Below are 12896 nucleotides of genomic sequence, written 5' to 3'. Positions count from 1 at the left end.
GCGCCTGAGCCCCTCTCTGCATGGCTTCCAGGCGGCAGCTGCCAGGCTCCTGTGGGGAGCTGACTTGCTTCCAGGGCCTGGGTGCCTTGGCTCACCGTCCGTGAGGGACCTGGAGGCAGCTCTTGTTTCCTGTGCACAGATGTCTTGAGCCTTTCAGTTTACCAGCCCGCTCCCCACAGGACCACCCTGAAAGCAAACAGATGCGTGGAACTGTGTCAGTGCCCCGCTCTGGAGTCCTCCCGAAGCCACCTCCACCGTGTCAGCGAGTCCTGTCGGCTCACAGCCGGAGGTACAGGCTCCCGCCTCTGCTCGCTCACCCCCTCCTGCCACCACCTGGGCCGGGCACCCACTCACCCGTGGTTACTGTGGTGGCCTGATCTGCCTCCCACCGTGGTGCCCTCAGGCCACTCTCCACCAGCAGCTGTGGGCCATAGCGCCCTGCCCCGTGGCTGCCTCCAGGTCACCCTGGCCATGAGGCCTGGGCAATCTGACCTCAGGCCCACATTCCTGCTGCTCACAGGCCCAGCCTTCGGTCTGAGGGTGCTTCCACAGCCACCTGTGACCCTCGCCCCTCTCCTTCTGGTCTTGGCTCACCTTCCAGACCACCTGATCAGCAAACCCGCTTCCCAGACCGCTCTCCTTTCCTGTTCTAGTGTCACCGTCGCCCCATCCCGAGAATGCAAGGAAGGCAAGGATTTTTTCTCTTTCATCCCCTGAACGCAGCCTGTCACAGCACAGGCCCCTTGGTACAGCACAACTGGGTGGGTGAACGAAGTTTCCCGAGTTTTCCAGACATGTTAGATCTCGAGGAGCTCTTGAAATGTTTCTTCTGCGTTTAATTAAAAAATAAAAAGATTTTAGATGCTGAAATATTCTGAGGAGAGGGGATGGCAGATGGAGAGGAAGAAGGCAGGAGTCACACTCCTCTGTTTAAGGAGAATCTGAATGCATCCTGAATCCCATCTGAGGCGCTCCTGTGTGAGGCACACCCCAAGCACGGACCAGCACCCACACACAACCTTCTCCCTTCTTATCCCAGAGCCCCCCGTGACCCACCCTGCATCCCCCGTGTCCCACTTGGCCATCTTAGCACAGGTCGCTGACACAGGTTGTCTCTTGTTTGTAACTGAAATAAAAGCCATGTGAAAATAGAAGAATGTTTAAAACCAATCAGAATGATACAGAAGGTCTACTCCCCTGAACCCTAATTCCTTTCATCACAGGCAGTCCTTAGTAATAGTCACATATCCTTTTAGGGAAGGAACACATGCATAACACCAACATAAATATTTACGCTTTAAAAATGGATATGAACCCAAAAAACAGGTATGAGCAGAATCATGGGAGGCATATTATTAATGTAACAGTCCCTGCAGATGACCTTGTTGTTTCCAGGGACAGCCTAATGTTGCATCGTACCGTGGTGTGTGTCCCCAACCCCACAACGACAAACACTGGTTTCTCTCTGGGTTATTCAGGCAGTCTTATAGTGCAGAGCCCTGTATGTCTTGGCACGTGTTGCAATAATGCCTGTAGAACACATACCTGGCAGTGCCTTGCAGGTTAGAGGGACCTGGGCACTGAGAACTCTGACTAACATTGCCAGGTGGAACTCCGAATGGCTATACTCATGGGTGCGTTTTACGGTATGTTTTCCTCCCAACTTTTTATTTCAAAAAAATGTTAAATCTGCAGAAAAGTCCAACGAGTCATTTAAGGAATACTCAAATATCCTTCATCCAGGTTCTCCCATTATAACACTGCCCCCTGTGCTCGTGTGCTAGGGCTGACATAAAGTACCACGCACTGGGTGGCTGGAAGTCCCAGGTCAAGGTGCGGGCAGGGTTGGAGTCTTCTGGGTCCTTTCTCCCTTGGCTTGCAGATGGCCCCTTCTCATGGGGTCCTCACATGGTGGCCCCTGCCTCTCTGTGGGTCCTAATCTCTGCTTATAAGGACATGAGCCCTACTGGATTAGGACCCACCCGTGTGACCTCATTTTACCTTGATTACCTCTTTTAAGACTGTCTCCAACTACAGCCACATTCTGAGGTCCTGGGGGTTAGGACCTCAACATGTGAATTAGGGGAGTGGGGACATGATTTGGCCCATAACACCACATTTGCTTCTCCTTATATGTTTTGGATCATATCAGTATAAGTAACAGGTGTATTAGATGATAGTTGATGCTGTGTTTATCACTTCTAATGTATTATGTCATTTGTCATGCAGTTACTTCATATAATTGTAATGCATGTCGTGTAATTTTTTCTCTAAACCGGTTGCAGGGGAGCTGCAGCCGTTCTGGTACTTCAGCATGTGTCTCCTCAGAAGGAAGACATACTCCTCGGGTTGTGTTGATCTCATACTGGTGGGGACAGAGTCCCCTGAGACAGAAGCACAAATGTGCATGATGTGGCTCTGGTCCTAACTGGGGGCTTTCCCTCCAGAGGGTTTTATCCTGGCCCAGTCTGCTCTGTGTCTCCTTCCCGACAGCCCGGGGAGACGTGCGTACTCGTGGGGCGTCGGCCCCTGCCTCTCGGAACCATCTGGGTGAGCAGAACCTCTTGGCCGCTCCAGGACCTCCAGGTCCTTTGACGCGGTTGGTATTTCGGCTCTATGATGAATCAAGAGAGTCACAGCGCTCCTTACAGCTCCTCCTGTTTTTTTGGTCGCTCAAAATGACTCTCCGAACCCAAGACCTGTTTTGTTTCTGTGAACAAACAGCTCTCTCTTTGCAAACTGCAGGAGGCTTATGTTCATTTAGAGAAGTAGGGTCGATCGAGCTGGGCACCACCGGGGTCTCCCTCCCTGCACCCTCATGTGCAGCTCGGGACTCTGCCAGAAGTCGGTTCTCGCCTCCTGCCCATAGGAAGGAGGCGTCCTCTGTGGGCTTGCATCCGTGCGTCTCTTGCTTGGTACTTGTGTGAGGGGCCGGTTTTCGTGGGTAGACTTGTGGAGACAGTCTGCTGGGGTTGTGTCTACGCACCTGAGGTGAAGGTGTCCGTCTCTCCAGCCCTCTGCCATATGAGGTTGGCCTGTGGCTGAAGGAGCACCCCACCCCTACTGGTTGTTCTGTAGTGGGGTGCACCCCTGCCTGGTGCCGGGGCTCAGCTGGCATTTTCTCCAGCCCCAGGAACCCACCTTCTACACGATTCAGAGCCATTTGCCTAAAACACACTTCCAGCTGTGTCTCTGATTCTGCCCACCACTCTGTCCCAGCTTTCCCTTCCCTACACGGTTCATTCCATACTCCTTAGCCTGGCATTCTAGACCCTCTGTCACGTGGCTCCTGCTCGGTTTGTCTGCCATGTTATGTCCCTGTCCCTGTGAGCTCGCCGTGTATGCTCTGTTCCCTGCCCCCGGGGCCGCCTCTCCTGACCAGTGTCGTTCCAGGCAGCCATGGGTGGTCCTCCTTCTCTTGTGCCCTCACCCTGCCTCAGACATACCTGTCCTCTGGCACTAGCCTCACTAGGTGGTTACGTGCCTGCCCTCCTGCCGGACACCTGCCTTTGTGTCCTCAGTGCCCAGCTCGGAGTGGGCACCCAGTGACTGTTTGGGCAGGGCGGGTGGGGGGCTGAATGGATTTGTCACGGGTGTGGAGCGTATCCTGAAGCTGGAAGTAGCTGCCTTCCACTTCGTGGTCTCCAGGCCCTCTCTGAGAGAATCTCGTGACAGAGGAGAAGAAAACACAGCTCTCCACATCCTGTGAGGCGCCGTTCTTCCTCAGTGTCCAGTTCTGACAAGGCTGTGCTGGTCTCCCGCAGAGCAGGGCCTCTGTGACCTTCACAGCTTAGTGTCTATTGTCACATGTCAAAAGAGCAAGGACCTTAAGAGTGTCAACCCCAAGTGTGCCGGTAACCCTCCTTGTATGCATTTTGCTTTGTTGTCGCTGTGGCAAGCCGCTGAATGTGTGTGTTTTCTTCCAGTCAAGCGCTTCAGAGAACCAAAGCACGAGAGACGGCCGTGGAGGATATGGTGCGTATGTACATATGAACACCTTCCTAGAATGCCATTGACTCTTTGGGGTTTGCCGGGGGGAAGGGGGTGGGCAGCGGGAGCGATTCTGCATCACATAAAGTGTTGGAATCCCTTAGTTGGATTGATCATCTCAGGAACTATGTCTAATACGAAAGACTTCTAGAAGTTCCTCTAGGTAACGTCAGGCTCTGCCTTTATTCTGTCATCACACAGCTGCCCAATTTTAGGAAACAGAGGTTGGGACAGATAGGTCAGTGTATGCAGCGAGCTCCTTTAATTATGTCTTCGTGTCGTCAGGCCGTGAGAAATCCTTGGGTTCTGTAGTCTGTATGTGTAAGCAGAGCATTCTCTGAATCTGGAGACAGTCAGATACACCATGGAAATGCTCCTCTTCCCATAACTCGTCTTTCCTGGTCCTCGGATGACCCCGTGGTAGCAGTTTGTCCTTCATTAAAGGGTGGTAGAACTTCGGATATCGCCTTCAAAGACAGAACTCCAGAAAGAAGGGCACAGCCAGCCCTTCAGGACAACGTGACGTCCACTAGAAACAGACTCTCTCGGGCTGCCTTAGTTCTGCAGCTGTGCTAACAGAACAGTCATTTTGCCCCGCAGAGAAGACTCCAGATAAATGAGTGTGTTGAAGGGCCTTTACAGCAGTTGGAGCATATGCTTGATTGATCTTCAGTGCCTTATTTGTGAGTGTTGATCAGTCTTGTCTTTATTTTCCCCCATCGGTTTCTCTCAAATCTGGGTATCTAGCTTAGGCCAGGGGACCTGGGAAGGGTCTGGAATTGGGGCACTCTGTGGGGCACACATTGCCCTTTGGGGACTTCTGCTTTGCCAGTATTTTAAGAAATGATTTTCAAGCTTCAGTCATAGGGTTGGTCTGGATAATCTCTAAGGTCTGTTCAGTCCTGAGATCCCATGGCTGCTGTCCAGTGCCTGTGTGCCCCTTCATGACCCCCTTCAGTGGCCCGGCCCAGCCCTCGGTGCCCAGCCCAGGAGGCCAGGAGACTTGGCCCCAGTCTAGAGGTTCCTCGGCCACAGACCGAGGTGTTCGTGGCAGAGAAGAAACCAAGGCCCTGTCTGGACGGGGCAGTGGGTGCCCCCAGAACACCCTTGTTTTCTTCTCTTTTGAAACTCCCGCCATCTAGCCCGAGGGTTGGCAGACGACGGCCCACAGGCCCAGTGTGGCCCACTGTCCATTTTCCTACTGAAGTGTTAGGGCAACGGTGGGCTCTGTGGCCGCTTTCACATGCGGTGGCAGGAGGACCAGCGGCCGACCTCTTCAAGAGAGTCTTTAAAGACTCTCCAACCCTTTACAGAGGGAGGTTGCCCGCCCCACGTAGCGCAGTGCATACACCGCAGCAGCCGGAATCTCTGGGCTTCAGCTGCGGGGCTGGACCCGCGCGTCCTGTTGGTCTTGCGCAGACGGACTTCAGCTTGGAGGGACGTCGAGCGGGACCTCTTTAAAACAGAGACACCCTGGACCTCATCAAAAGCCGTGATCCAGCATTTCATTTTGAAGTGACAAAAAGTGAAAAAGTAAACACACCTATTTTTAATATGTGTTTAACGTATTTAAGTATGTGTTCTAAATCCGCGGCCTCTTAGGGAGTTCAGATGCGGTTTTATTGAAGGTTTTGAAAGGTCGCTGAGACACCAAGCCTGAGTTCATGCCGATGCTTCAGAAAGAAGCACCTAGTAAAGGGGAGGTTGGGAGCTCCCCAGTGGCTTTCTTCCGATTTCAGACTTCTCATTTTCCCCAAATTGGGTATAACCCTCCTGTCAGGATGGTAACAAGTGCTGATCCTATTTTGTACAGGTTTTTAGACACTTCTAAACAAGCCATAGGAATGCTGTTCATCCACTTTGCAAACGTGTACCTAGCAGATCTCACTGAAGAGGACCCTTGCTCACTGTAAGTGGCCCGTATCTGAGGACAAACGTCACCCACCTGTCCACCGAAAATGCCGGCTGGCCTTGCTTTCAGCCACCAGTCGTGTTCCCTCTAGCTTGGGTAGGGGGCAGCCGCCACTTTGTGCTCTGTGCTCCCCTGAGAGATCCCCCGTCTGTGCTGCCTGTGGGTTCACACACACAGCTGTCAGCTGGCTGTGAGGGCTTTGTGCGTCGGCTCCCTGCTTACCTGAGTTCTGGCCCTTGGCGTTCTCGTAATCCTTATGTCTCCCGGCAGGGAGTGGCCCCTGGCCGGGCAGCATAGTGCCCCGAAGGAGTATCTCTGCTAGAATAAGACCCATGGGGGCTTCTCTGTGGTGCCGGCTGCTTGGGGTCAGAGCCACTGTGGATCATCATTGACCTCTTCAACCTGAACACCAAGGGTGGTTCTGGCTCATAATGGTGCCTCTCTTAGCCGAGGGAGTGGGAAAAGAGGCTCCCCTACCCTATCCCAGTTCCTGGGATATCCTGGCTCAGACTTGTTCCTCCCGTCATGCTGTGCTGGAGGCCTTCCACCCCACCAGCTGTCTCCTGCCTCCATGCCTTTGCTCACGATGCCCTCTGCCTGGAGCACCCCCACTGCTGTCCTGCCCCGCCCTTGAGAGAGCAGGGCGGAGAGCTGGGAAGTCCCTTGCCAAGAGGCTTTGTGTATGTTTAAGATCATTTGGACTGGAAGATTCTTTCAAGCCTCCTTTTTTGGTGACTGCAGATTAGGCCAGGGCGAGATTTCAGCAGGAAGCTATGAAGTCTCCCTGCCTAGAGTCTCTCTCTGAGACCTGGAAAGGCTATGATCTGTTTGGATGGGGATGGTTAGGAGATGGTTGTCCTTCCGGCTCCTGAGCCCCCAGCAGGCTGGAGTCATCCTCTGGCGAAGGGTCTTGCCGTTGCTGACCGGGATAGCCCACGCGGCAGCGGCTGACACTTGGAGGCACTAAGGTTACTCCTGGTGCAGCGTCGGTCGCGTGCCTCTCCCCGGCGGCACCTCCACTAGCCGGGGGCGAAAAGACGACGAGACGGCTGTGAGAAGGACCTTGACAAACTGAATCACAGCCAGGAGGGAGAAGGGGCTGTTGACAGCTCTCAAGTGCTCCGCCTGGAGGAGGAAGGACCCAAGGTGGAGCTTGGTATGGTAAAGGCACTTGACTAAGAGGCCAGACCAAGCCCCACTCTGCTCCCCTGGCCTGTGTCCCACCAGATCCCCAGGATTCCTGGGCAGGTTTCAGGACTTGAGTGTAAGCGCCACTGGGAACCATAGGGTCGCTGCTCAGTGAGGGAGTTAACAGTTCAGTTGGAGGATGTTGTTATTGAAAGTTAGGAAAGGTGTGAGAGCCCCAGCAGTGGGTAGGAGAGCAGGCAGTGTTTGGGCAGTGGAGGGTGCCCGGGCCCTGGGATCTGTTCCACGTCCTGCTGTCCTGGCTCTGCCCTGTGACTTTTCACAGGTCAGGGGCAGGCTAGGTCAGGCGGGCCTTGAGGCATCTTGGGAAGCTGCAGACCGGAAGGGAGGCCAGCTTCAGCTCCGGGAGATGAAAAATGTTCAGAGGGGGACGAGCTACCCCTGTGGGAGCAGGGGTCCCGTGGGCTGCGCACTCTGCTCTGCTCCTTGCTCTGTCCAGATACTTTGGGAGGAAGTTAAGCTTTTGTGACATCCAGGGTTCTGAGACTCTGAGGGGCCAGGATTCAAATCACACATTGGTGTAGCGCCTACTACGTGGCAGGAGTTGCTCACGTGTACTGACTCTTCAATCCCGATAACAACCCTACAGTTTAGACACTTTGGTTATCCACGTTTCACAGCCTGGGGAACTGAGGCACAGAGAGAGCACGGAACTTAAATTAACACGGCCGAGTAGTGACGGAGCTGGGATCTGAAGCCAGCCCATCCCCCGGCCTCCTATGTGTTAGGTAGACTGTAGAGAGCATTCCGTCTTTCGTCACAGGACCTGGCACCCAGTAGGCGTAAATGTTTGGGGAGGGAATGAATGAACTAACACATGTCTGTCAGGAGTTCTTGTGACTTTCAGGGTGAGCCTCAGGTGTGAGAAACATTTGAAACCAGTTAGATGTAAGCGTCTGAGGGTAGTTTAGGCTGGGGCCAGCTGGGAGCCTGGAGAAGTCGCCTTGGACTTGGCTGCTCTGCCTTGGTCTCTGGTCTGAGAGTGACCCCTTGTGATGTTAACGAGGAAGGACAGGTGGAGACACGCTGTCTGCCCTTCTAGTTTTCTGGCCACAGAAAACCCCGCGGTGAGCCCCCTCCAGAGTCAGCGTGTGCCCAGCTCCAGAGCCTTGATTCTAGGTGGGGGCTTGGAGTCTGCATGAAATGTCTCCGGCCTCGGTAATGGGAAAGCACCACAGTTGGTCTGTGGCATCCGGAACTACTTCGAGGGCTTTCCAAGCCACTTGGCATCCCAGAAGGCCAGTACCTGACCCAGTGGTTGCCTGTCTCCTGCTTTGTCTGGAGCGCTGGCACCTGTGGTCAGGGTGCCTGGCAAGATCCAGGTACAGGGCCCTTGAGGAGGGCCTCTCCTTGGTGAGGGAGGAGGTGTGTGTCGGACACCTGTAAACAGACCTTACAAGAACACAGGATCGTGGTGGGAGATCTCTTCTGACCCTACTCTCCTTCTGTCAGCCTGCCTTTTCCATGGGAGTGAATCTCTCTCTAGAAACACACTTGCTTCCATGGCAGGCTCTGAAACATGGGGATGAGCGAGGGGCCTGTGGCCTTGCCCTCTTTGGTCTAAAAAACCCCGGAAGCCACATCCTGAACAGCCCTGGAGCAGCAGCACTAGGTCAGGGCCGTGCATGTGAACAGCATCATGGAGCAGATTTCTTTCAGTGAATTAAGTTCTGTTTCCCTATTGATGTCCTTGCTGTTTCCAGGCACTCTGTCCTGGGTCAAGTCTTTACTTGGTGGGAGCTTTAGGGTCTTTCAAGTTTCTCTGTCCCTTGTCCACTCCTCCCTCGAGTTCTTTGACCCCGACGAGTGTCGGACACATCATGGGGAGGCTGAGGCTCCTGGGAGTGAGCCCCGTAGACTCTTGCACGGACCCCCCAGAACAGGCCAAAGTGCTGGGACTTCAGGCTTGAAGTTGGTCTTGGTAAGCACCCAGGGCTGGGCTCAGGGGCCCTTGCTGCCTGGGTGGTGCTTCCTGATGGCGCTGCTGTGTGCTGTCCTCCCAGGTACCTCATCAACTTCCTCCTGGACGCCACCGTGGGCATGCTGCTCATCTACGTAGGGGTGCGCGCCGTCAGCGTCTTGGTGGAGTGGCAGCAGTGGGAGTCCTTGCGATTTGGCGAATATGGTAATGTGGCATGGACACTGGGTGGGGGTGTGGAGGGGGCTTTCCGGGGGGGCAGGGGTGGTGCTCTGCTCCTCGCCCCAGTCAGCTCTCCAGGCCTCTGGATTGGAAGCTTCAGGAGCTGGTGGCTGTCTCCTCTGGTCGGGGGGCTAGTTCTGGGGCCGGAACACCATCGCCCTGCTAGTGTCAGAGTGCCACACATGAGGTGTGGAGGAGCACACTTCCCTGCCACTCCGTGGCAGGAGCCAGGAGACCTTAGACACGTGGGAGGGGCCCAGCTCTGGCCTCTTCCACCAGAGGGCACCGGTGGCCCCACCTGCAGGCCGTGAGGCCACCTCACCCTGCTGGGCTTCTCACCCAGCACACAGGACCCGCCCACCTCGTTAGAGAAATGGGAGGTGGTCCTCTTCTGCTGCGTGTCTTTGCCTGTCCTGTCATTGGGCCATCTCGATACAGGGCTATCCATCCCACACCCCACGGCCAAGTCGCCTTACTGTCCCCTGACTGGAGGCTGGCCCCCCACTGGCATCGGGTGTGTGCTGTCACCAGGAACCCCAGGTCCGTCCTCACTCACAGAGACATGCCTTAAAACAGATGACCTGTGGCTGCTGGCTCATCTTTGACCCCCTCGCCTCTCCTCAGACCCCCAGGACAAGGGCCTGGTTAGGAAGCTGCCCTCACGCTCTCTGAGCACAAATGCATTGCCCCCCTTACTTCGTGGGCCCAGAGAAGCAGCTGGCTGTAGCTTCCACGGGGCTGTGGTGAGATGCCTTCCTCAGGCCTTGCCACACCCTGGGCATTCAGGCCCCAGGGTTAAGGGGCAATGACAGATCTCTCCCACCTTCACGCCTGGCCCCTGCTGTCTGGGAGCACGAGCTCCTGGTCTCGGTGGGAACAACATCCGTGGGGCCTCAGCCACCTAGGGACACACAGGACAGAAGGAAGGAATTCTGGATCTCTACTCTCCTTTCCTGGTCACCCCTTCGGCGGAGTTCCTGGCGCAGCTTCAGGGCCACCCACTCCTGGATGACTGAGGCCTCACAAGGCACTAATGAGTAGAAGGGCAGCCGATCCGTGGAGCCAACTATATGAGCGCCTTGGGTATTTCTAGACATCTTAAGTAATTGTTTGTCTCTATTGAGGGGAGATGAACTCAGGGGAGGACTTTTCTTAGCCCCGTTACTTGATGCCTGATGAGTCACGGACTTAAGATAGCATGTGACACACGTAGTATGCTCCTGTGGCTCAATGGAAGCCCCGAGTCATGACCCCTCGGCTTGGAGGACACCTGTGGACCACAGCGTCATCCTCACTTATAGGCTAGGTACCCAGACGGGTTAAGTGACTCCAGAAGCCAGCGCACAGCTGGGGGCAGGCAAAGCTGCTCACTGCTTGCCGTTGAGATCTATCCTCAAAGGCCGCTCTCGACTCAGCTGTAGTGACCAGCACTGCGGGAGAGCCACCACAGCCAGTCACGTGCCACTCAGTGACACCCCCCCAACCCTGACTACCCGCCAGAGGGAGAGCAGGTCCAGTCCTAGAGCACCACCCATTCCCACCCTCGCCTTCCCAGAGCCTTCAGACCAGGGTGTCTCCAGATGACCATCCTGAGTCCTCCCTCCCCGGGCTGAGGGAGGACGGTGCACGTCCTCTCTTACCTGATTTCTGTTTCTACCTGTATTCTTGTGTCCTGTCACTGCTACAAGAAATTTCCACAAAACTAGTGGCTTCCGACAGCAGGTGTCTCACTTTACAACTGTGTAGTAAGGCATCCCACCTGGGTCGCCCTGGCTAAAGTCAAGGTGTGGGCCGGACTGCTTCCTTCTGGAGTCTCTAGAGGGGGCATCCATGTCCTGGCAGTCTGCCGCTCCTAGAGGCTGACCGCCTTCCCTGCTTGTAGCCCCCCTCTCCCCTGAGGCTGCGGGTGAGGCTCCTCTCCGATGGTATCCTGCTGTCCTTCCAGATCTCACTCCAGTGCCCATGTGAGTGCGCCGGGCCCCCAGATACTGCAGGATGCTGTTCCATCTTAGAGGATGCTGTTCCATCTTAGAGGATGCTGTTCCATCTTAGAGGCAGCTGGTTAGCAGCCGTACTTGCCCTGGGCCACGAGACTTACCATAGTCCCAGGTCCCTGGGACTCAGGTGTGGATGTGTCTGTGGGGCCACATTCCACCTGCCACACCTGTTAACTGACCTGTCTTCTTGAGGCAGTATTTCCGTGTCAGCCCCATAGCTCTCCTCTCAGCTAAGTGAAGAAGAGGTTGTTTTCTAGGTGCTTCCTTTGTCCTTAGAGGAGAGGCTGAACTTGTCAACAAGCACATGGGACTTGGGGAATAAGCCACACAGCCCTGAGCGGGGAGACAAGATCCAGGTGATAGGTGTGCTTGCGGTTTAATGACCAGGCAGCATTTCCCACAGCAGACGCTCTGAAGGCAGGTCTGTGTCCCATGGGCACCAGTGGTCTGTGGGCTTTGCTGGCTGGCCCTGTCCTGATGCTCCCTTCCTGAAGCCTTAGGAGACAGAGGGGTTCTGTCTGTTTGCGCCCTATTCCTGCGATTTCTCCTGAGGAATTTGTTCAACAAACACAAAACACCCATCTACCTGAGATTGTCCAGGACATGTCGATAATGCCTGGCGTGTCTGTCCTTGAACAGTGAGACAGTGGGAAATGTCTGGGAGGCTCTCCAAGGAGCAAAGCAGACCAGCACACGTGCTCGTTCCAGCCAGGGCTCCCAGTGGTCTGGACGTGGAGGAGGAGGAGAGTGTGGGAACGCATTTACAGAGGACTTTCCCTTTTCTTACCATGTTTTTGAACTGTCCTATTAAAGCATGTAAATGAAGACGCAACCGCAGCCGAGCTATGGCGCTGACACTTAGCAGTGTGGGGGCAGTGCGGGGTTCGGGGCATCTGTCCCTCTCTGTCAGTCACTGCAAGCTTAAGGGCACATGGAACGAGCAGATTTTCTTTTGGCATGAAGTGTGGCCCCTTGGTCTGCTGACTTGAAACGAGCTGGTCCCTGGTCAGAGATGTTTCCTACTAGTGCTTTCTCTTGGTCTCTGATCTTAATGATTTTTGACAAATATTTTGATTTGTTACTTCTGAGAACTTTTCTCAGTAAGGTCACGCAGTTGACTGAAGGGATTCCAGCACTGCATTAAAAATCTAGCTGGAGGGTTGTGCTTCTGAAGTGGTTTTTTGGCTCGGATGTGTCTAATCCCAGAAGTGAAAGTAGGACGAGCTTAGCAGCAGCCCCGATGGCTTTCTGCATGCTTTCTGCACCCTTCTCCCGAGGTTTTCCAGAAAAGGGAATGGCCTGGTGTGGTGTCCATTACAGCTGTGTGAAGGCATTCATGTGCGCTCCCACAGCGTCCCGTGGCAAGCTCTGGCCGGGCTGAGCCTGCTCCTGCACCCGTGTGCCTGGACAGGGATGGCTGCAGAAACCTAGCATCGCACCGGGAAACTGGAGCCCGCTCTCTGGGGCAAGTTCTCGCCTCACAGCCTAGATGGGGGCCTTTGCCTCCCCTGAAATGCTGCCCTCCACCCCCTCTTCTGGCCAGTGGTGCTCAGGCAACCCCAGCAGAGCGTCCAGAGCCGGCTCCTACTGCCTCCCACCATCCCCTGGCTCTTCCCTAGGTCTCCCACTTTAGCATGTGTGGCTCCCTGGG

General features: G+C 55.0%; 1 protein-coding gene across 5 annotated transcripts in view; it reads left to right on the top strand.

Moving 5' to 3' along the window:
- Positions 1 to 12896, top strand: part of STIMATE (STIM activating enhancer) — a 52713-nt gene that overhangs the window by 30940 nt on the left and 8877 nt on the right. For all 5 annotated transcript variants that reach the window (XR_006816449.1, XR_006816447.1, XR_006816448.1 and 2 more), the window contains exons 2-4: positions 3927 to 3975; positions 5804 to 5899; positions 9112 to 9233. Coding sequence is in view for 2 of the 5 variants with exons in the window: in XM_045990939.1 (XP_045846895.1) it covers positions 3927 to 3975; positions 5804 to 5899; positions 9112 to 9233 (267 nt within the window). In the remaining 3 variants the exon portion in view is untranslated. The remainder of the gene's footprint in view (positions 1 to 3926; positions 3976 to 5803; positions 5900 to 9111; positions 9234 to 12896) is intronic.

The sequence above is a fragment of the Meles meles genome, chromosome 20 (assembly GCF_922984935.1).
Source record: "Meles meles chromosome 20, mMelMel3.1 paternal haplotype, whole genome shotgun sequence".
NCBI classification, from domain to species: Eukaryota; Metazoa; Chordata; class Mammalia; order Carnivora; family Mustelidae; genus Meles; species Meles meles.
The sequence above is the reverse complement of the archived record's forward strand: the minus strand, read 5'-3'. Positions and strand labels throughout refer to the sequence as shown.